Source organism: Eurosta solidaginis, chromosome 4 (genome assembly GCF_040869045.1).
Source record: "Eurosta solidaginis isolate ZX-2024a chromosome 4, ASM4086904v1, whole genome shotgun sequence".
NCBI classification, from domain to species: Eukaryota; Metazoa; Arthropoda; class Insecta; order Diptera; family Tephritidae; genus Eurosta; species Eurosta solidaginis.
The window spans coordinates 178,606,978-178,632,619 of NC_090322.1; the positions used below are offsets into that span (position 1 = coordinate 178,606,978).

General features: G+C 32.4%; 1 protein-coding gene across 28 annotated transcripts in view; it reads right to left on the reverse strand.

The window, feature by feature from the left end:
- The window catches only part of mmd (mind-meld), a 1,228,927-nt gene that overhangs the window by 58,886 nt on the left and 1,144,399 nt on the right, over nt 1–25,642 (reverse strand). For 22 of the 28 annotated variants that reach the window (XM_067784016.1, XM_067784007.1, XM_067784005.1 and 19 more), the window contains 2 exons: nt 24,780–24,930; nt 5,922–6,060 (listed from right to left, as the gene is read on the reverse strand). In XM_067784016.1, the coding sequence (XP_067640117.1) occupies nt 5,922–6,060; nt 24,780–24,930 (290 nt within the window). Of the gene's footprint in view, nt 1–5,921; nt 6,061–18,454; nt 18,561–24,779; nt 24,931–25,642 lie in introns of all 28 variants that reach the window. The other 6 variants (XM_067784029.1, XM_067784025.1, XM_067784024.1 and 3 more) reach the window with 2 other exon arrangements.

Genomic DNA, 25,642 nt, shown 5'->3' on the forward strand with positions numbered 1-25,642 from the left:
ATACAAGGCGAATCCATACCAGGTGGTGGCAAAGCGAAGCTTTGTATGGAAGATTATCAAGAAGAAGCAATCAGCAATTGGGATAACATCACCTCTACTGAATTTGCCTTCCGTACAATAGCAAGCGGAAAATATTTTATGTTGTTGGGCAAACACAATACATATTTGTTTACAAAATATGTACTCATAATATACATATGGACAACATTCGTCAACATTGCGAGCGACGCACACATTCGATGTTGCTGCGCCAAATGCTCAGCGACTACTAAACTAAAGAGAATAAGAATACGCGTGAATTGAGCGTGCACAATTGTGCCACTAAGTAAAATTTTTTTTTGTATTTTCACCCTTTCGAAACCAGGGACCCAAACTCCTTTAAAAAATCATTTTCGGACTTTTAATTTTTTAGTCCGAAAAAATTATTAAATCCCGACTTTTAATTCATAAAACCGAAAATAAATGTTAAATTCCGGACTTTTATTTCATGCACAAGCACAACAGCAATGTAAGCATATGAGATTACAAGTAGCTACGCACACAATCACAAAATAGCGAAAAGCGCAGACGACATTACACACATATATACATATATATATCAACAAAGGAGTAAATAAGTAACTAATGGAGAAGGCTCTCTCTCTCTCACTTATTTTTTATTTTAAATGAAAATACTGTTCGCAAAAAGTCTAGACCCTGTGATAAGTAGGTGAACCAGGCAAATGAGCATATAAAAGCGGCGCAGTTTAATTTTAACACTCTATAAGTGAAGTATGCGAATACATTTAATTTTGAAGATCTACTACCATAGTAGTGCTGTTAATAAAGATCATTTTATATATGGGGTATTTTTTTGTATTTTTTCCGAAAAGTAAATTTAAAAACAAATTAAAAAAAAAAAGATCCCAAACGGTCAATTTTTGAAAAAGTTATAGCATTTTGAAAACAAAGACGGTGTTTTTTTTTTTAAATTCATAACTTTTTTTGAGTTGGATAAAAAATTTGAAAAAATTCTGAAAAACGTTTTTCGTAAGCTAGAAAACGAAGAAAAACTTTCTGCCGATTCTAAAGGGGTCGGGTTCAAAATTGTTCGAAATGGGATGGAATACCCCATATACAGATTATTTAAATTTTTTATACGTCAGTTCAGTGATTCGAACGATAATAGATGGCGCAGGATAATAAATAATTTCTTAAGATTCCCAACAATATTTAGAATAAACGTAAGAAATATGTCTGCATTTTCTGGTGTTGTAATTATAAATTATTGTCTATTATTTTGAATTATTGTCTACTATTTTCTGCTAAATTTCTATCTCCTGTCGAACGCGCTTTTTATTTTAGTAATACGAATATAATTTTGTAAATATTTTTTATATATGTATATGTAAGCCACTAACAGCTAAATATTTATTTATTTATATAAAAGCTTATACTTTGTTTAAGGTTTAAGATTTTGTATTTTCATTTGGGTTATTTAGATGTTTAATATCTAAAACGTGCTTGCAAGAGCTGACTGACAATTGCAACTAATAATTTTTTTTTATTTAAGTTTCTTTGTTTTTGTATACATACTTGTATGTAGTAAACTGTTAAATAATGACGATTAAAAATCGACATCAAAAAGTAGTAATGAAAAATTCTTTTAAATAACTTTTTTCATTGCACTTTGACGGTAAAATGTTTGTAAAATTTATAATTCTTGGTATTTTTTCAATGTGATTTGGTTTTTATAGTTAAAAAAAAAATTACAAAAAAAATAGTTAAAACAAAAAAATAAGAAAAACAAATATATCTGCAAAAGCAGCAAAATTTCAGTCTTATGTTTACTATCTTATAAAATTTTTCTCAAATGCAGTTATGTTAATGCATGTAGTTATGTAATATTGCAGTTTTAGCGATGAAAGCATGCTTATTTTTTAATTTTTATTTTTTTGTAATGTCAGTACGCTGAGTTAACGAAAATGTTGCATTGATATTTGAAGGCTACTGGCGATTGTAGGTTAAAAGTGAAGGGGCATTTAAGAATTTGCGAAAAAAGTTAAAAAAAACTTATTTTCACAAATTTTTAGCACGACTGCGTGCAGTGTGAGTACCTTTAAGTTTGCTTTTTGTTTTTCAAACTGAAGTAAATATTAATAAAAAAAAACTAACAGGTTTATTTTCAAAAAAATTTTGTATAAATCATTTTCCTACAAAAATGTTTATTTTATTTTCTTTTATACTGCTGAACTAAACTTTCTTAGTTTTCTGCTTTAGGTTATTTTTTTAACTTCCGTTTAGCTTGCGAAGATTTATTTACAGTTAAAAAAAGCTAGTTGTATAAAATTTGTGAAAATTATCCTTTTCAAATAGCACATTTAGATTTGTATTTACATAAATAGAATACAGAGAGAAAATTTAAAATATTGGTGAGTAGAAGTGAAAACAGAAAGCTCATAATAATTTACAAATAGTAAGTATACAAAAAGTCAAGCAAAACACTTTCTTTTTTTATCACAACACTATTTACATTAAGAGAAGTTTGTAGTTAGAACTTGTTTTATTAAATGAAATAGCTTACGAATAAGATACGTATAGTATAAATACTACAAATTAAAAGTAAAATGAAAACAAATTAACAAAAACGGAGCGCAGCAGAAACGTGTGTAAATGCCGACAAGCATATCAATCAGAGCTGTAGAGAATGGCAAATGTGTTTGATTGCAATCACAAAATTTCTAAGTATTGAAATTATTATGTTTTGTATTCAAAAATTATTGATTGTTCTAAATTGATTTAAGTACAAGTAGCGCTTATTTAGATGCAGTTGATTGCCATCACTTTCTAACTAAGATTGGCACCCGTGTTTGATAAAAAAAAATAAAAATGTAAGGCGCGATAAGCTCCGAAGAGATCTAAGGCCGAGCTTCTCTTCCAATTTGCTTCGTGCTCCTCTTAATTTTCCCTACAAATTGGCCGGACGGGACCTACATGTTTTATGCCGACTCCGAACGGCATCTGCTAGGCAGATGAGTTTCACTGAGAGCTTTTCATGACAGAAATACACCCGGAGCGCTTGCCAAACACTGCCGAGGGGCGACCCCGCTTAGAAAAATTTTCTTCTAATTGAAAAACCTTATTTCTAAAATTTTGATGTTGATTTGCCCGAGGTGTGCACCCAGGGCATATGGTGTGGTAGGCGGAGCACGCTACCATCACACCACGGGACCGATTGATTATATAGTAATAATTTTGTTACGTAAACCAAATTAAGTGATGGTTCTGAATTGATTGAAGTACAAACAGCATTTTGTGAGATGCAATTGATTGTAATTACTTTTTAATTAATATATATTTTTTAAGACAATCAGCAATTATTAAAAAAAAAATGGTTTACAATCAGCTTTTTTATCACAATAATTGTACTTTCAATTAAACTTTTTCCTATTTTAAAAAATTAATCAATTCATTTAATGCATAATCATTACCTCGTTATTTACGAGTTTTAATTAAAACCTAGATTTGTGTGTTTTTTTTTTAATCATTACATTGCATTACGATATTATTCTATTTTATCGTGAAAAAAAAACTCAGATAAAGGCCTTGGCCGTATATTACTATATATCAATGATAGCCTTGAAGAAAGACTAGAAAATATAAAGAACGCTGCTAACAACTTACAAAGCAATTGGCCGACCGCTCGTGTGTTTCGGGTCTCCAGTCTAGTCACTTGGTCTAAAAATAAACACTGGAAAGAACTGCAGGCCTGCAAAATTGCTGCACTGTCTCCCATTGACCCCCGAAAATCATCTATATAGTAAGGCAAAAGAGTTCAACATAAAGAAATGCTAAAACGTTAGTTTTCGCTAGGTTGTCATAAACCGGAACACCCCGCAAACAAATGCCTAGGGGAATAATGAAATATCTTCGTAAGCACTGTGATGAGATCCGGCACCTGCCTATGCAGCCGTTTAATCCAGATAAGCCTAATCCACACAGAATCGGTAAACACCTTTGCTAGGCCACGCCCGGTGAAAGTAGTTTTAAATATAAACTATCCATACCTAGCAGAAGAAGAAAGCAGACTACCAAGGGAGACATTAGTCACTCTGGCCCAACTCCTTTCTGGATACTGTTACAGGTTAAACTCTTACTCGTCCAGAATCAACCCCGGCACGCGTAATGTGTCTCCTGCATGTGACGTGTCTCCACAAGTCAGCAACCATCTTTTCAATTGTAATGTGGAACCTCAACAGCAATTTATCTATGGTCCAATATCACTGATCTAAATCAGTGTTGCGAAACGCCAGCAGAGCTTCGAACACAAACGCAATAGAAGTGTGTCTAAAAGGAGAATTATTAAGCACAAAACTCACGTAAGAGATCTTTACCGCTTGAAGTACAAGCGAAAACCCATTTACTGTTTGCTTTGCTGAATCTTCGTCGCTGCGGTCACACGATACATATGTAGGTCACCATTGAATGGATTTTCGAAGCTCTAAAAAGCTGTCATGATCACAATTGGCCTAAACAGTAGGCGGCAATTTAAATATTGTGGCGAATATATGCAGCTTCGACACGCCGCTATGCTGCGAGTAAATAAACGCTGCACAACCACAACAGCACAAAGAAACAATAGCTACGTACACATGAACATAGCAGCTAAATGCGTAAACGCCATTTCTCACACAAATATGAACAGTAACAAAGAGAATCGATCACATTATTAACACATATACATATGTACATAGATGTGAATAGCGATGAGAGAAGTAAACTAGCAACTAATGGAGAAGGCTGTTCGCGAAAAGTCTAGACGCTGGGAAGAATCGGCGAACGAAACAACTGATAGTTTAAAAGCGGCGCAGTCCAACTTATTGTCAATCTGTTTGATTTTATCACGCTATAAGTGAAGTGGGCGCATAAATTGTGAAGTTTAAGTGCCAGAGTAGTGCTGTAAATAAAGAGCATTATATATACGAGAAATATGAGTGTATTTATGCGACAGTTCAGTAATTCGAACGTTAACAGAAGGGGCAAAATTATTGAGAATTTTTTAAGTTTAGCTACAATATGATTATTTGACTGAAAAATAAAAGCCAACAATTTTCGCTAGAATACAAATTTAATTTAGTTTTTATCCTCTACTTTTGGCTGAAAAAAAAAAAATTCACCTTTTTGTAAACAATTTGTTTTGCTGGTTTGAAAAGGCTCAATGGCTGATTAAAAAATTTTATTTTAAAATTTTCTTGCCTTGAGCTTTTCTCAATTTGAAAGTACTTATTTATTGAAGCTTTGTCAAAAATTATATAATAGAAAACCAAATAATTATTATTTTTTTTTTGTTGGTTTTGTGAAAGCTGCGCTCCAGTTAAAAATGTATTTTAATGTTGTTAGTAAAGATATGTCTGTATTCGTGTACATATGTAGTAAAAGAAATATTGTTATAATTTCAGTGAAAAATATATATATGGAATTAAAAAACTAAACATTTTATGAATGTATGTGAGTATGCATGTGTATACACAGAAAGTATTTTCAAAGGCATACAAAACCAAATACCAACAATAAAATTAAAATAAATCTATAAAATTACATTCAGATTGCATTTGAAAATAAATAAAATTAAACAAATATATTATTAAAACAAAAAAAAAAATAAATTTTGCATATTTTGAACAAAGTGGTTTTGTAAAAAAAAAAAATTTAAATAGGGAAACTAAAAATTTGACTTGTCTTCGTAAATTGAAAGCATTTCAAAACTTTGCGAAATGCTTGCAGACAGTAGATTAGCAACAAATAAAATAAGTTTCTTTGAAAATTTGTTTGAACTTTTAAAATAACTGTTTTGCGTTTGGTATTTTGTTTGTTTTTTCTTAATTGTTTTTTTTTTTTCATTCAATTTGATTTAAGTTTTTCATTACTTCTTTTCAACTAACCTCAGACACAGGGAGAAGTTTCTATGTACTACAACTGACCTGTAGCACAGTGCCATCAAGGTGAAAGTAACAAAAACGAACCCAACAACTGACATTAGTACGCCGACCAGGAATACTGTATTTGAGCCGTGGTAGTTCTCTATACGAGTGTGAACGTATGATAAGTTTTGCATATTTGTGTATTTAAATTGTTTTTAGTTTTTTTTTGTGGTATTAACAAAAACGACAAGCATTGAGCAGAGGATTGTTGGAAGGTGGATGCACAAAAATGCATTGTGGTTATGTTATTTAAGTTTTATAAAGTTATTATTTTTATTTTTTATTTGCGTGCGTGTTTTTTGTAATTTTTTTTTATTTTGTGTGTTTTTTTGTTTTTATTTATATTATTTATTTTTTGTTTGTTTATTTTTTCACAAAAAAGAAAACAAAAAAACATCGTCAGAAATCCATTTCATTTAGTACATTTATTTTGTTGTTGTTTTGCATTTACGCCCGACGTTGACCGCAAATCGTTGTATATAGCGGTAAATTGACGATTAGTTGTTGTTGTTATTGTTTTTTTATTTTTTTGTTGTCAACGCATGTATGTTGCACGAAATTTATGTAAAAGTAAAATTTTAGAATTTATATTATATCAAAATATATAATATATGTATTAATATAAGAAATTATATAATATATATTTATTATTTTGAAATCTTTTAAATATCAAAGAAAAGTATTTAAGTGTAAGATTTTTTGTTTATTCCAACCGACTCAAGAGTTCCATTTCAAGTATAAAACAGCTAAGAAATTAATTAAGAAATATGGTTTATAAATACAGCAGTGGTGCACTCGAGAGTTTCGTAAAACTATTCGGCGCTTACCTACTTGACACGGCTGGCCGGCCAGCGCGAATTTTGTAATTAAAATCTAAGTAACTTCCCGATAAGCTACAAGCTTGAAACTTGGAATATAGTTCAGAACCCGATGACAGTGCAATAATAGGGAAAAAATCGCCGCTAGGTGGCGCATGGATCGAGATATTCACAAAAATTGTATTTGTGGTCTGATTTCCCTCATATTTGGAACACGTAATACATACAAGAATAGAAAACGACCTATGAAAACAAATCGCCGCTAGGTGGCGCAAGGATCGAGATATTCACGAAAATCGTATTTGTGGTCCGATTTGGCTCATATTTGGAACACATAATAGATACAAGAACAGAAAGCGATCCATGAAAAAATCGCCGCTAGTGGCGCATGGATCGAGATATTCACAAAAATCGTATTTGTTGTCCGATTTGGCTAATATTTGGAACACATAATACATACATGAATCGCAATTGACCTATGAAAAAAATCGCTGCTAGGTGGCGCAAGGATCGAGATATTCACAAAAATCGTATTTGTGGTCCGATTTGGCTCGTATGTGGAAACCATATTTGACATACAGAAATAGAAACCGCTTTAGTAAAAAAAATTCACGCTAAGTGTCGCAAAAATTGAGATATTCAAAAAACTTGTACTTGTCTGTCCGATTTGGCGCTTGGAACAAATATTATATAGAGTCCAGTAGAAGTGACATCAAAATACTTTGGAGCACATAAGTTCAAATTTTGCTAGTGAAATTTCAGTATAAAAATTCTAGTCCCGTTAGAAGAAACATCAAAGTACTTTGGAGCACATAAGTTCAAATTTTGTTAGTGAAATTTCATTACAAAATTCATTTCCCGGTAGAAGTGACGTCAGAATACTTTGGAGCACATAAATTAAAATTTTGCTAGTATAATAAAATAAATAAAAAAATTTTTAAGTTAAACGGTTTTATTGAAAACAATACTTACATTAAGTAGTAATAATACTAAAAGATAGAAAATAATTAGGTAGGTCCTAGGTACTAGTCATCACACTCCTCATCAATCTAGGGCGTTGATCAGACAATTAAATAAAAGCGTTGAGCGCTTGAAATTTCTGAAAATGTGAGGCGTTGCATAACCCTATTAAGGTTAAGTTGGTCTACTTATGACTATCAATAGAAATTTTACGCGTCCAACGCTTTTATTTAATTATCTGATCAACGCCCTAGATTGATGAGGAGTGTGATAACAAGTACCTACGACCTACGTAATTATTTTTTATCTTTTAGTATTATTACTACTTAATGTAAGTATTGTTTTCAATAAAACCATTTAACTTAAACATTTTTTTTAAATTATTTTATTTATCATGAGAACTAACTCCTATTCGCAACGATAAGGTGAGGTCCTCTTCACATCTCCCTCCTAATTCCGTGGAGAATTTGAGTGTCCATTTGGTTTCGTTTCGGGAACGAAGAATGGACTTAAGAGGTAGCATACAAATGAAACCAGCCAAATTCGACTAGAAATGACGGAAAATCGTTCAAATATAATTTTTAGGTGATCATTATAGCCTTGCCAAGTTTCGTCCACTTCTGCATGATTAAACCAAATAAATATCTGTTTATCTGTTTATTTGATTCAAACAGAGGGCAGAAATCAATTTGAGGTTATGAGTTAGCTTCGTTACCCACAGCTAGGTAGAGTTTACGCGTGAGTAGCATATTCACGGAGGAAATTCTATATTTATATTTCTTTTATAAATCGAAGTAAAGAACTTTTATGCCCGAGGAGTTTGTAAGAACTTCGTAGAGCATCGGAAAACTATTCGGCCTTCACCTTCTTGTGTGAGCGGCGGGGTGGGGGCGGGTTGGTCTAGAAGGTTTAATGTGGTCATATTAATCGTTCCCGAGATGGTCGGGCTAGTACCTTAATGGTGCTTTGTTATCGGAACGTACCGGAACTATATCCGGCAAAGGACCATCAACATCGATAACACTCCCGAAAGCCTTCGAAGAGTATCTTTGTCGTTAATACCAGCAAAGCATAAGAAGAAGAAATCGACATTTCCTTTAGCTAAGGGTACTTTCGTACTTTGCAAGTGAAATTATTTTCTACACTTGATGGTACTTTCTCGGCCATGAATCGCTTGTACCTCAAGCGGTTAACATCTCATGCGTAGATTTTATGCTCATTTTTTCCACACTACTACAAATAATATTGTGTTTGCATTTGAAGCTCTGTTGATGCTGTGAATCTCTGTTTCATACCAAACTTCACGCACAAATTATGACGAGCTACTTTTAGTTCTACCGCTGCAGAAATATGTTCGGCGATTTAACCAAGCACAGCCAAGACACATTCGCACTACCAATGGCCGACCACGGTCTGCTAGGTTAGGTTGGTTCGCAGCTGAATGGTTAAAAGGATAGCTCACTTGAAAACTTTTTTATTTTAGTCTTTTGTGTCGGTATGAAACTATCAATTTTTACGAGTACGCTTAGTTTTTAGAACCTTGAGTCAGCTTGTAATAAAAAAATGTTATAGAACGTTAGTTTAATTATAAAAATGTATATTTGTATGTTTATATATTATAGAAAAAATGTTCCCGTTTAAACGCAGCTGACTAAGGCAACTGACTCATCTTGCCCTTGCTCTTTGCTGTATGACTTTCGCCTACTTGAGCTCAGCAACAACAAAATGACCAGTAAGACCTCAAATACTATGACAATGGTAATCTTTTAGAAAATTTAAAAATTTTTCTTAGCTAAGAGATATAAGTAATTCAGAGGTGAAAAGTGTGCAGAGTGGCAATGAAAGTATCCTTAGCCTCAGTTTACATAAAATTCAAAATGCAAAGGTTAAACTCAGGGTTAACTAAATTTAATCTAATTTTAAGGCGCGCCCTTGCATATAAAATTGTGTGCGGGTATGTGCACGTGTAAAAAAAAAACCTAACATATGAAGATTGTCTTCAGTGAACTAAACTAAACAGCTGTCAGGCTAAAAATTTTCGTTGTAGTACGTTTACAAATCTTTTTCAGTTTTAGTTCAGAAAGTTGCAATTGAAGTTCAGAAAGTTACAATTGAAGCTCAAAAAATTACAAGTGATCAGAATTTTCAATTTAAGCTCAGTAAATTAAATTGAAGTTCAGAAAATTAGAATTGAGGTTAAGAAAATTATAATTAAGTTCAATTGAATTATTCTCTAAACGTCGATTGTTATACTTTTAACTGCAACTTTCTGAACTAAAACTGAAAAAGGTGTAGTCTTTGTTGTGGGAATAATTAACCCATCATGAAACTTTGTGCTTGTATGAAATTATTTACTACTTGTATGAAACTTTGTACTTGTATGAAATTTTGGACTTGTATGAAACCGAGATTTTTTCCGGCATTACGTCGCAATAATTCGTTTTAGGATCACTTCATGGTTATTTAGGGGATAATTTCTGGCCAATTTGGTACCATTTTGGAAAATATTTTGGACTATTTTGGGATAACTTCGGGACTACATATTTCAGGATTGTTTCGAGACTATCGCTGAATTACGACGGACATCTTTAGGATATTTTCGCAGCTATTACTGGAATATTAACTAATTATTTATAGAACACCATCTCGAAAATAGTTCCGAAGGCAATTCCAAATTGATTCCGAAATAACTTGTCGGACTAATTTCGGGATTACGTTCTGGACTATTTCGAGAGAGTAAGCGAAGTAATTCTGAGAACATTTACGAATTATTTTAAAGAACGCCATTTTGAAAAGAGTCCATACCGGGATTTTTATAGGGATAATTTTGGGTATATTTTGAAACCATCTCGGCACTATTTTTAGATTATTTTGGATGATATTAAATCATTTCGGAAAGGTTTTTTTAGGATAATTAGTGATTGCTTTTGCGATCATTTCCGGGGCTTACAGCCAATGCTTTAAGGACTGTTTCGGGATATGTTAGAGCAATAAGTAATTAAAACCCCTGGTTCGCATATAGTGGTATTGATAGAACAACATATCGATATTCATATCTGTAAAATTGAAAATAACTCATAGAGATTTGAAAACATACATCTGGGTATATAAAGTATGATATTAAATTTTGATTTTGGATATCAACTTAAAAATTATAAATTTGCTAATTATTTTTTATTTCATTTGTTGGCAAAGTCTTGATTTATATTTGGGTATTATTATAATTTTTTTGTTTTAAATATTTCTAATTTTTAAACTTTCAATAAGCCAAATCTGTGTCTAAAACGCGTCAGAAGGATAAATGTTTTATCTATGAAAATGTCAACGCATATTTTCCGAGATTGCACAGAAAACATATTTTAATCATCCATGGTGTTCAGTAACAAAACCAAACACATAACTTTCTACTTTGCATTTATCTATATGTTAATTGAACAAAAAAAAAACATAAAAAATAAAAAATTTTGGAAAAATAAATAAAAATGTGTTAAATATTTCAATTGTTTTCTTTTCAAATAAAAATTAAAAATATTTTCTAGATACGCACATGTGTATCTAACCTACATCAATTATCTTTAAAACTTTTCATATTCTTTTCTGTTATTCAATTTGCAGCACTTCATCAATTACCATACGATTTATACACAAAAATACGTAGACGTTAAGATAAATATGACATAGGATCAATACATTAAAACATATTTGGTCACATCACATATACAAATATTTGATAGTAGAGGATAGCGTGATGAAATGTTAAATATATGCATGTACATACATAGATAGCAAATGTTAAGCATAGCAAAGGGTTGTTGGTGTAACACAAATACATATATTATGAACACTTATATTTGTACGAACTTGTGTTTTTGTAATATGCAAATGTTGTATATAAAGGTATGCATTTAACAGCAATTACTGTGAATTTTTCGTACTAAGTAAAATTTGTTTTGTATTTTCACCCTTTCGAAACCTTTAAAAAAATTCTTTTCGGACTTTTAATTTTTTAGACCGAAAGAAATTATTAATTCCCGACTTTTATTTCATGCAACAGAAAATAAATGTTAAATCCGGATTTTTATATTCAAGGACAGAATAAAAGCCCGGCCCTATAACTATGGAACGGCTCAACCAAATGAAACGAATTTTTGATGCGCAAACATCTTTGCTCACGTTATATGGGAATGCTGAATGTAAGCGTGAGATGTAAGTGTAAGCGTAAGCGTAGTATTTGTAAGAGGTATGCTATGTGGGGAATATATATAAATTTATACCTAATTGCAGGCTTAGTGTGTAGTATGGGTATATGAACTATGTTGAGTAAAAAAGAACGAGAGCGTTGGTATAGGCACTACACTGTAGCGTAATGTGGAAGCAAGGTAAGTTATAGAGTTGATATGAGCGAAATCACACAGCCACTCAAGGCAAACACGTCACCTCCCTCTGACTATATGCACAACTTTTGAGCGTGCAAGTGCACGAAGAGATGTATACACTGCTGTTTTGTTGAAAACAAAAAGGTAGAGATATTGGCAAAAATGGGCTCATGCGAGGTTTTTATTACCGATACACAAAGTGTTTACAAAACCAAAGCACTTTGTTAGGTATTCGGGTTTAAGTTGAAGCTTTCTCCTTTTTAGGGTTTTGTTGGTTACACCATATTTGCACATTATTTGGTTGGATTATATGAAACAATAAGGTAAGAATAAAGGAAAAAGAAAAATAAATAAATGTAAATGAAATAAAATTACTTTAAAACAAATCAAATATAGTCAAAATAAAATAAAGTAAATTTAAATACAATAAAATAAATTTATCTGTATTTAATTGTTTTGTTAGGTGATGAAGAAGTGAAATTCAGAAACATACTCAGTAACCATTGCCGTTTGTAAACTTTTGTAATTTTTCTCAAACATCAATAGCAAAATCATTTGTATACAGCAATATAAGCACTTTTCGCTAATTAAATACAAATAATAATATTGATATAATAGTGAACAGCGGCAATGCTATAAACCCAATGGTACTTAGCGCTCCTATAATTATCCCACACAATTAGGATTTAAAACCATATAGAATAAGTATGCCCCTAAATGGCGAATAAACGAATAGCAACAAAAAGGCAACACTTGGAGGCCAATTGAAAATGGAGCAGCGGGGCAAGCGTATGGCTAAGTGGATAAAGGTATTTGCCTTTACACTAGTATAGTAGTATAGTATGAATGTTGAAGATTTTGAGTTCAATACTCAGCTCCCGAGCAGCTAGTTGATGAAGTGAAATTCAGAAACATGACCTAGTAACCATCGCCGTTTGTAAACTTTATAGCTTTTCTCTAATATCAATAAAATAAATTTAATTGAATAAAATACAATAAATCAAAATAAAATAAAATGAAAGAAAAAAAAAATAAAACAACACAAAACAAAATATAAAATAAAATAAAATATAATAAAATATAATAAATTAAAATAAAATTAAATTAAAGCAAATAAGATAAAAGAAAATGATGTGAAACAAAACAAAAAAAATATATTTTGAAGTATGTTAAATGAGCTTGAGGCCGTTAAAAATTAAAAACGCGATGCTTATCTTATTTAAAAATCTGTATTTCATCGATATTTCTTATTCAGCCTATAGTCATTATCAGGATTGAATAGATTTAAAAAAATAAATAAACATAGCGTTTTTAATCTTTTGTACGGCCTTCAGCTCATTAAACATACTTCATCATATTAAATAAGACTAATAACTTCTAAAAAAACAAATATAAAACAAATAAAAATAAAAAATATTCAAAAATAAATACAGTAAAATAAAAAAGAAATAAAATAAAATAACTTGGTTGAATAAAATAATATAGAAAATACATTATAATAAAAATAAGTGAATTTAAACTAAATCTAATTAAATAAAAACGTTTTTTTATCGACGATTCATCTATTTGTCACCGTAAGATTTTGGATTTATCATCGAAAAGTTATCGATATGTTATCGGATTGTTACCAATTTCCTATCGGAGTGTTGTTGAAAAGCTATCGATATGCTATCGAAAAGTTATTTATAATTTACCGAAAAGTTGTCGATATGTTATCAAAAGGTTATCAATTCTTTTTGGAAATTTGTTACCGGAGTGTTATCAATTTGTTATCGATTTCTTATCGGAGTGTGACCACTTTTTTTATCGTAATGTCATCGATTCGTTTGCTCCGCAGGCAATTCATCAGCGCCCGCGGCTTTGTTGTTTTATAATCTGGCATTCTCTCTCTGACTTCGTCATAATCGGGTGGGAACATTAATTTAATCATCATCGATTGCGGGATTGGGGTCATCATCTCTGGGCGTTATATCGCTATCTCCATTTTCTTTCCCTTAATGTGACTAATTGGCGCCAGTTAACCCAAAAAAAGCGACCTTGTTGTACGGCTAAGCCCGTTTAAATGCTTAAGCGCGAATTAAATAGGTTAGGTTGAAGTGGTTTACCGAGAGCAAACTTAGGCCAGTTATATTGGGCCCATTGTTATACCACGAAAAGCACCACAACCTTTCCTCTTCGAACAATTTTGAGGACCTGATAAAGGCTACTAAGTCCTTGGCCAATTGGGTGAGTATCGATTTGTTAACGACGCCTCATCGGTTTGTTATGAAACCTATAAAACTTCAATATAAAAGCGATGACACATATGTTACCCATCGCTAGCAAGCCGATAAGAAACCAATAAGAAGATAATAACAAGTTTATAACAACATAATAATAGTTCATCAACAACTAACCAATAATAAAACAATAACTTGTCGGTATCCTTTGTCCCCGATAAGAAGCCGACGAAAATCTTCTCAAAAATTCCAGAACTATTTGTTTCTGATAAAGCTACCTCTGTTTTGGTTTTACTTCAACCCTGGGCTAGCTCTAGTTAACTTAAAAACGTTGTTTTGCTAGACCTTCACCTTTATGTTTGCACATCGAGCTTCACGAGTACTTCATGCTTACACCTTTACTATTGTAAATAGTTTTGCAGTTTTTAGATTGTATGATTTTAGTACAATAAAGTGCAAGTTTTCGACAATAATTCCTGCATAAAAATTTATACAAGAAACCAATCTAACTTCCTCTTAAAAATTGCGCTATCGAAATCAGTTTTAGCAAGATTCCATGAATTATTGTAGATAACTTTCCATAAAAGCGCTTTATTTGGGTAAGAACCGACGAAAGACTGCCTTAGTATGAATGGGTACCCTGCAGTCAAAAGCCAAAGTAGTCAGCAAACATTCTAGTTCATTGACTAGAAATTTGTGGCGGTATTCACACTAGTTGGTGTTTGAATAGTTCACTGAGGTTATTCATACAGTCATAGTCAGTTTTTGAATAGTTTATTCAAAGCAGTAAGTATTTCATGATGCTGATGCAGAGACTGGTAATTAATATTTCGTAGGACATCGCCATGCTAAAAATACCAGTAGCTAATATGAAAAAAAGACAGAACTCTAACTAGTTGGGATTTTTGGCAAACTAGTATTCTTCTAGTATACAACTAGTTGGTTTTACTGCAAGGTAGTGTTTAATATTGTTTATGAAATAAAAATATTTGCATTTGTGTACAAATATAATACATGATGCCATACAAATTCAACACACCAAAAAAGCATACAATACAAATTTTATACATCCTAGAAATGTGTACTTAAACAAATTCAAAAAAAAAGTACATAAATATTAGGGGTATTTGCTTGGTCTTGCAAGATGCACAGATTGCACGACTTGATTATATCCTACGACAAATTATGCAAGACAACGAGAACACCCCATTGCAAAGATATAGCATGCTTCAGTACGAGGCGTAAAAAATTGATATACACCAAAAAAAAAAAAAAATGCTCAGTCTTTTCATGAGCGGAGTGAGAGGATTCAGAGCAGACCGTTGAAGCAGGCTTGATACTCAAAGCCTACCATTCGTTCCACAAAATATACATAACTTTGCGCAAACTATGAATTGCACGGTTTGCATATAATTTTTTGCGTGTAAATTGTTGTTGTGACTTAACAATTTTGTTGTAGCAGTGTTCATCCTTTACACGTGACACACTGACAAGAGTGTGACCGACCTAAAAAGATACTTCTCCGGCAAATGCAGCAAAACCATTTCTCTGGATCGGGATCAGGTACATTTCCCGGATTGAGTTCGGTACCTTTCCGGAGCAGGAAAATATGGCGCAGTGCTGCTGCAAGGTTCTGCTCGGAAGGAGGGTGACAATTTGCGGGAGGGACGCAACAAATTAAATGGGGTTACACTGAAATGACAGCCCTTGGTCGGGAAAAATCCCGACTCGCTCCGGTACATGGAATCGGCTGCCTTACGAAGTGACTTTACAATCCGTGCAAGCTATGCATCGTGTGCAATCCGTGCACCGTTTGCAGGGCAAAGCGAACCCCCTATTTTATTTTGCAGTTAGCATATAACACACACATATATATACCTTGATTTTGAAATTATGTAAAACAGCACTGATTAATTAAATTTATGCGATTAACTATATATAAAGACACCGATATTCAAATCCCAAACACATACATATTCACAATAACATAACTAATTATTTTTATTAGTAAATCTATGCATGTATAAGTATGTATTTACAGATAAAACTTAAAGATGGAATTGTTATTATGTTGTTGTTTATGTTAGGTTAGGATTAATTAAAGCAGAGCATAACATTTTTCGTTAATTGGAGGACAGAAAACCAAGCAAAAGTTTTATTTTGATCTGATTTTCAATTTTGTTCTCAATCGTTTATAATTTTGTAAAGGTTTTGTTTCTTATTGTTGTTATTGGCGTTGTCACTTGTGGTTGTGGGTGTTTGTGGGTTACTTGTTTTCTTTTTCGTCATGTTTTTTTTTTTTAATTCGTATATATTTTTGTGTTGAAATTTGGCTTATTAATTATTCATTTAAATAAATGTTAGAAAAGTTAAATTAATTTCAAAACTCAATTCGTGGAATGAAAATTAAGAAAAATAAATTCAGAAAATTGTGGATAACTTAAAAGCCTCATTAGTGTTGTGGCAACCAAAGGTTTGGCTATACTTCGATAAACCACTTTAGAAGATTCGCTCATAATTATTAAAGAATAACAATTTGTTATTGCTTGTGAATATAATTTTGGAAAATTAATCGGATTCAATTAAAATAAACTCGGCTTAAGTTAGTCCTGTATCATAAACATTATCTACCCTTAGGCTAAACAACGGCCATCTTATACAATGGAGTCCTTGTTCACATACCGTAAACAACTGCAACAAGCCTCAGTTTCTCAGGGTAGCTTGATCGGAGACCATACGGCCATAGTAGTAAAGCGTCATCAATTACTGGACGAACAGACTATCGAAGGGGCTCTTACAGCGCAAGGGTGCCACATGACAGACGAGGCGGTACACGTGTACAACGATGGTTTCAAAGTAATAGAAGGAGTAGGTCTGCGGTATGTTGTGCTGATCCGGAAATAAACAGATCCTGCAAGCTGCTAGATTAGTGTAGTGCTTTTAAGGCGAAAGTAGTAGCCGTAACCAAAGCAGTGAATCATTTGAAGGAAACAGCTTAAACTGACAACCAAGCAGCAATTAAGAAAATAATATCGCATACAACAACATCTAACTTTGTGTTAGAATGTTTGCATAATCGGTTTAGCGAGAAGCATATATCTTAACTGGATCCCAGAGCATAAGGAAATGGATGAGAATGAAAAAGCGGATGAGCTAGCTACACAGGACGCATCTGAGAAGCTTGCTTCGTAGACATCCCAATCAGTTTGGGTGAGAGTAATAGAAGGCGAGTATATTACATGATCGGACCCACGCGCGGGGCTGTAAAGTGCCGAAGATCATGTGTAGGTCTTTCAACCTAACTAACAAAGTTACTCTTATCATTAAAAAGACTGTCGACTCGTGGTGGCCCTTAAGTAGATGGCATCAGATACATACATATTCAATATCTACCCCAGCTTTCAATGAAAGTTTCTATGAGTTTGGAAATTAATGGTTAATAATGCTAATGGAATTTTAGCAAGCCTGTTTGTAGGTTGCGTCATCACTGGAAATTAGACGAAAGTAAATAAGCCAAATAATATGTACTGTCCTCATTTGTGTGAATTTAAAATGATATATTTTGAGTGAGTTTGTATAAGCCAAACCTTTAGGTTCTTCGATACTCCTTTATATTTACGATTGTTTCTGAGCTTGTACGTTTTTTTTTGTGTTATAAGAGGAGTTCAGGATTTTGTGCAAATGATCTAGCATCATTACGTTTGCAAACTGATTTTAATTATATTAGCAATATAAAATTAAAATTTATATATACTACGCCATTGCAAATATGCACCAACAAAATTTATAAAAATCCATTGCTTTTGAAATGCAATATACCAAGCAATGTTTCGAAAGGCTGATATTCTCAGCACACGAACTCAACTCAATTAGCTGTGCAGAAGAATTCAAGTCAAACGAAAATTAGTATTGATCTCGATTTACTGACATCTTGTTGCGAAACAATCAGCTGATGATATCACAACACATTGTGCTTGTAGTTTATATTTGCTATGGGATACATTTTCAAGATAAATGTACACAACTCTGAACTCTCTTATTGTGTATTTGTACATTTCTGTTTTGTTTGTTTCTTAATATTTTGGTCGTTTTTCCGATTTAAATTTTGCTTGGTACTCTACCTGTAACAAACCGCCAAAGTTGCGAAACTAATGAAGACGCATTTCACGATAACGGTTAATATGATGACCATGGTTAATGTGCTGATCCTATTTTGATCTGAGGTGCCTGTAAAATGTTGGATAAAGAGTAGGATAGTTTCCAATTCGTTCAATAGCGATCATTTATTTCAATTCAATATTAAATTTTTATAAAATTTAAATAATTTTGAATTTTGTTTAATTTCTGTTGCGCATTGATTGCGTGCATGTGAGTTTTCGCATAAATAAGAAATTTAATTAATTTTGCTTTTAATTAATTAATTTTAATTACTTCATTTAAACTCAGTTTGTGTTTAAAATTAAAAAAAAAAAACACAAATACTTTTAAACTTATAAAATATAACTATTGTTAAAGCTCTTGGTACGTTGATTATTTTGTTTACTTTTTCACTTCTTGGGTTTTTAAAGTTAAAAAGTTTGTTTTTTAAGCGCGGCATCCATATCATTAGAAAATGCTCAAAACAAATTTCTTTTAAATTTTTTGTGTGAAAAATAGTAGCAGCCAAGTAGTTTTGACATATTCTTTATTTCCCTGTTCTCTTTGAAGCGGCGTCACTTCCTTCCAATACACTCATGTCAGATTCAGCAATGCATTATAAGAAAATTTCTTAAAATAACCATTTTTGAATAGGAAATGCACTTAAGTTAAAGAGAATACACTAAACAAAAGAAAAGGACCTCTTGCGCTGAAAGGTGTACACTACTTCTCAAACAAAATTTTTCTTGCGCATATCTTCAGCGTTATTTTGAATGGAATATTTAACTTCTTGCGATGTGGATACTTTACTTATATTATATTCATACTTGCGTAATTTCGGTTGCAATTTTATTTCCGCTCACGCTAACTTAGAAATAGATAACAAATAAATATCAAACCAATCAAAATTTTGCGCATGTGGCACAATTTTAGCACCACTGTTCTGCACATTCTGCACCAGAGAAGAGAAAAGGGCTTCAAAAGCATTGATAAATAAATTATTATACTCAATTTGGTTCTTGTTGTAACCAAACAAACAATAGTTTAGTTTCAATGAATACTGATCCATATCCATAAAAAAAATTAGCATACAAATTCAACAACAAGGTTATGATTCAGATATTTATCTGGATCGTTTTCGGATTCACAGGGTGGCTCTATTGATATCGTTTATGTGGTAGATTTTTGACAGCTAACCTATTTTACTTGGTAGCACTTGCAGACACATGCCGGCGCGGTGGTCGATATATATCAACTTCTTTACACTCGAGGATGAGGATAATGTTTTACTTTAATTCCGAAAACAAAATTTCAAGGCTATAAAATATTTACATTATATACATTTTAAGCAATGTGAAAAAGCGATACATTTTCCATTTGCGTAACTACAACAAAATATGAAAAATACAAGAACCACAACAAAATGCGCAATCGGTTTTTGGCACATAGCTCCTAACAGAAGCATTGCATTTAATATCCGCCTTCAGACGATTGTTATTACCCTGTAGGAAAGTCAGTAACTAGTGATACAAATTTCTGGTTCAGAACTAGACCCGAATTATAAAATAAGTACTAGTTCGATAGTAACTATATTTCTCTAGTTCAAAAATCGACAATGGGTTTTTACTTTTTATATTTTACATACATTTGATAAATATACTATCTACAAAAACAACTGCTATTGGCTTGAAGGAGCTTTGAGTATGTTCCTTTTCCACAAGCTTTAAGATTTTAGCTTACGTAAACTATATAGTACATAGGTAAGCAAATTGCCAGAAAAAGGTTTAAACTAAGGGCATTATTTCGCAATTTGAAAATAGTACAATAAGACAATGACAACATTCTTGTTCGGAAAGTTGAAAGCAAGTAAAATATGACGGGGAATTTTCCCTACAGGGTGGGTTCAAAACGCATCATTTAACACCTCTTTCGATATTTTTGGACGTGTTTTAACTGCCGACCCTGGCTACTAAGTATTAGTTCTCTAGTTTTTTTTTAAGTACAAAATCCCATAAAATTTAATATGGAAAATGTATCGTTTTTATGGCTTGATTTGAAGCACTAATAAAACTAGTTGTTAGCTTGGTAAATTGGTTTGAATTTTGAAGTAAAATTTTAGGGGGGGGGGGGGGGGGGGGGGACAAAAAATGTGTAAAAACAAGCAACTTATTTTGATTACACATTGATTGTGTGCTGCCAATTCTCATAGAACAGATCTGGATTGTTTCAGTGTGATTTGATCGTGATGCATAAAAGGATAGCTCATTGGAACACCGTAAATGTGTGGTGAGTTACAAATACAGCAGCGAACACGAAAATAGTAGCAGTCATTATTAAAGTCTTATTTTTTTGTTTCAGATAATTTAAGAAAACGCTTCCATAGATACTTTACTTGAAACTGTGAAAAAAATGTGAAAAAAAAATTTCCAAAATATTTGAAAAGTTAAATAATTTTACGAAAATTTCTAACTATTTGTTTAGAGCTTTCACCTTTCTTATAAATTCAAATCTACAACACCCGTCGAAAAAAAAAATTACAAAAATCAATGCGAACTTTTAAAAGTCTATAACTTGTGCTTTATTAGAAAAAAATTAATTAGGCTACAAAACTGGATATTCAAAAAGTTGAAGAAACTCTAACTATAAAAATTAAAATTTTGTAAAAGCTTACACAAATTTTCCAATTTTTTTAAAACCTTTTTTTTTTAGTTTCAGTTACAAAGTGATAGCTTTTTTCTTAAGTAAACGAAAATAAAAAAGAAGAATTTGGGGCCTCATTCTCTATTACGAAAAGAACGTTCGTTTCGTTTCAGAGACAAATTGCCAGTGTATTTGCACTATGTTAAACGATGGCAACATATCAGCTGACAATTACTTTCGCCTACCTGTTTGACATAAAGTAAGAAACGTAAAAGCGGAACGAAAATGATAGAGAATACCATTGCTAGACGAAATCGTTTGGAGGCTAATCGTTCGTCTGAGCTATCGTTCGCGATACAGAATGATGCCCTTAGCTACAGAAATTTGATAAAAATTGTCACTGCTATTTTCGTGTTCGCTGCTGTACATACATTTATACAATATCTTCGCAAAGGCCAATGTATTTAAGGTGATGTCGGAGAGAGTTCCCCAATTCACTGTAGAGAAGATTGTGAAGTCAAAAAAATCTTAGCATTGATTTCTATTAACTGACAATCAGCTGATGCGATAACACCATCTGGTATTGAGTTTACCTTGGCTTCCTGAGAGCAAATAATATTGAGATCGAAACTATGCAAGTGTGAGTATCATGTAACTTGTTTCTGCGCTGCAAATTTTTGAAGTTTTCTCAAATCATAGATCAAGAAAAAAAGCGGGTCGATTTAAAAATCGCTCATTGCTCTGTGAATATCGTATTCTAGGGATCAAAGTAAGAAACTTTGCCGAAGGAACCATACCTCTATAACGAATTCTGTTGTCCCCCCTTTGGGTCGAATTTTTGGGTAGGGGCAATTTCAATTCTACCTGCTGTATCTTGTGGTGGCTTAAAAAAAACAACACAAGCAATTTTACGATCTGCAATGGTGTCACAGTGATACCTTCATTTTTTAAAACGGTTGAATAAAAAACCCACACAACTATGTTTACGACATGCAAATGCATCACAGTGATGCCTTGGTTTTAAAAGGGGGTTGTAAAAACGCTAATTTCTAATAATTTTTTTAAATTTATTTATTTTCTATTACTAAGTTAAATTCATTTTTTCATTTACATATGTTCTGAATAAATAAATTTCTAAAGATAAAAATAAACTCCAAAAAGAAAAAACATAGGCATTTCAAAGTGGGATTTTTCAAAATTTGCCCCCACGACCCAAAGGGGGGGACATCAGAATTCGTTTTAGAGGTATCGTTCCTTCGGCAGAGTTTATTATTTTGATCCCTAGAATATGATTTTCATAGAGCAATGGGCGATTTTTTTGCCTCCCCACAAATCGACCCGGCCTAATATTTAGTTTTGTGTTTTAGGTTGGAGTGTGACTGATGTTTAAAATATATAATTTATAGTTAAGAAAACGAGCAAAATATTTTTTGAATATTTCTTAATAGATAACTTTTGCTTTGATTTTCGATTACCATTGTCATGTCACGGTTGGTTTTTCGGGAGGGATTTTAAACGATAAGCAATTAAATATTATGAAACAAAAATACTACATTATATCAAAAGTTCTTTATTTTTTGCCAAATGGTTAACAAAGTCTTAAGGAAAATACTTCAAGTGCGTTATTGTATATAACTTGAGCTCTTATATAATTATAATATTCTATAAAAAAATTTGCGTTGCATATTTTTTAACAAAAAACGCGAAATTAAAATTATGATTACTTTAGATGTAGACAGACATGAACCTAATGATGGTCTTAAATATTTATATAATATAAAACACATAATAATAAAAATAAAGCATAAGTGCAGATTGCTAACTCTTTATTAAAAAAAAAAAAAAAAAAACAAACTATAAATATAAGAACAAAATGAAAACTGATTAGCGAGACAGGCTCATATTTCTAAATAAGCCTTTTATTGATTTAAAAGAAAAATCCATTGTCACTGTTCAAACTCTGTTGAACTAGCCTAAAAATATTCCCTACAATTTGCGAATAAAAACATATCAAATACATGTACCAAATTGTGTATAAAAGGAAAATGATATTACAAAGTGTGCACTCAAATGGTTGCGTCGATAGAGACATATGCCATAACACCAGTATAAATGCAGTTGATTTCGAGCTCAAACCTCAGCTCCCGAAAAGCCAGCTGATGAAGAAGTGAAATGCACAAACATGTCTTGCCATGTGCAAACTTTGTAATATTTCTCTAATAGCAATTACAAAAAAATTTTTTAATTCATAGTGTTCGTTTTCGTTTTGCACATACAGCAACGAACAAAAAAAGCAGTGTAATTTTTTTGTAATTCGATCAATTTGTCGATATTTAAAAAAAAATATAATATATGCATTTTTTAACTGCAACCTGCAAACTCGGAAAATTCTACGCAAACATCGAACTTATTGTTCAGACTTTTTTCAGTAACCAGTTTTGTAGCTCAGTCAATTTTAGTTCCTTAGTTTTGCAAGTTTCAAGTCTATTACTTGTACATTTGTAGATTAAAATTGATTGTGCTACAAAACTGTATACTCCAAAAAATTACCTGAAAGGTCTAAATAAAAAGTTCGAAATTCGAGTAAAATTTACAATTTTTCCGAAAACGTTTATAGGATTTCTATGTATAGTTTCAGCTAAACGATTTATGGAATATTTTTTGCAAACTATCAAAATTAAAAAAAACTTGCCACATTGTCATTTTCTTGTTCGTTGCTGTACACTGCTGAACAAAAATAGTCGAAAGAGAGAAAAAATTCCAAAATTATTTAATGTATCGCAATCAAATAAAAATAAAAAACTATTTGTTTAAAAAAAAAAAATAAATTTTAAATAACAATTTCATTTAAAACTGTTTAAAGGACCAAACCCATCCTACATTTGCATCATTTTGGCTCTTGCGCTGCGCCTACAGCTGACTTTGAGCACAAACGTTCCAAATGCTGTGTTCTCAATCCGGAGGCAACGTAAAGACAAATACCAAAATAATTCAAAATTTAAATATTCAAACAATCCGCTTTTCAAAGTCCCTAACTTGAATGCGAAATTCATCAATTCCTATTTTTATTTGGTTTTTCTTGAAAAATATTTCCGCTTTCACGTTGAAAAATTTGATATTTAAAAAAATATAATCAATGAACACAAATTAAAATTTGAGTTTTCTTGCGTTCATTTTGGCAGGGTAGCTTTCAACGTGCGTTACTTCAAAGTGACGCTAGCTCCAAAGCGACACAAAATTCGAATGTGTTTGGGCCTTAAGGGTTAACAATCTGCACTTAAGTTATGTTTATTATATAGATGGAGATTTCTAAGAACTGTTTGGTTTACCACATTATTTACGCAAAGTGCTAGGCAAGGGGTAAAAAATGTATATACTAGAGCGTTATCGATTATGTATCGGAAAAATTATGAACATCCAATTCGATGTTCAAATAGAGGAAAATAAACAATAAAACTGTACTTAATACTATAAGCATAACTATTTTCTTTTAAAGAATCATATTTTCATATGGCACAGGTAATAAGATATTACGCTTAAAACGGAACAGCCCAAAGTATAAGCGTATACAAATCCTAAAAATTAGCACGCGTTTACCTGCATATGAATATGTATGGAGCGCATAATTTACTATAAGTCAATATGCAATTTTTCACAAAATCATCTTACCATATGGCGTTTCCTTCTTCTCCATTTTGATAGTATTTTCCGCAGTTGGCAGCGCTTCCGTTGGCAGTGGTGTGGTCAGTAAAACTACAAGGCTACAATCGATACCGCCCCAACCCATATCGCAAAAACAGCGATTCGTATTCGTGCAGACCTATAAAGCAAACAATTATAGGTAAAAAAATTGAAATTTGAAAAATAAATTATGTAAATTGTAAAGTTAATAATTTATTGAACGTTGGGCAATTGCTATAAAGTCGAACGAAATTAGCGAAAAAGGAAAATGAAAAACCTCAATTGAAGGAAAATAACAGGCATTGATAAGAATGCGCTGCTAGTAAATCCAATGTCACTAATCAAGTTGTGTTATGTTAGGTTAGGTTAGGATCAAGTGGCAGCCGTCCGTATCGGAGCAGCACACCTAGGCCTTTATAAGCCCATTGTGAAACCACACGGATTTGTTTATACTCTCCTAATCAAACCACTTTGAGAAACCTCGAGAAACATCTTGTCCATGAAACGTTGCCTTCTTCTACCGAGCGCACGCCATTCGCAAAGTAGATGCCTGACAGTTTCAGGCTCCTCTTCGTTGCCGCAACTTCTACAATAATCATTAAATGGAGCGCCAATCCTTTCCGCATGCGGTCGAATACAGACTTGACCAGTGAGAAGACCTACAGCTAAGGAAAGATCCTTCTTACGGAGGGTGAGAAGCTCACGCGATCTCTTCTCATTCCATTCCGGCCATGTGCATTTTGCCGTGTGGCATCCATCACGATGCTTCCACCTAGCTCCCGATTTCATCAGTAGAGCCTCCTTTATCTTGAGCTTGCAGGTGAAGAGCGGCATGCCCAACCTCTTCCAGG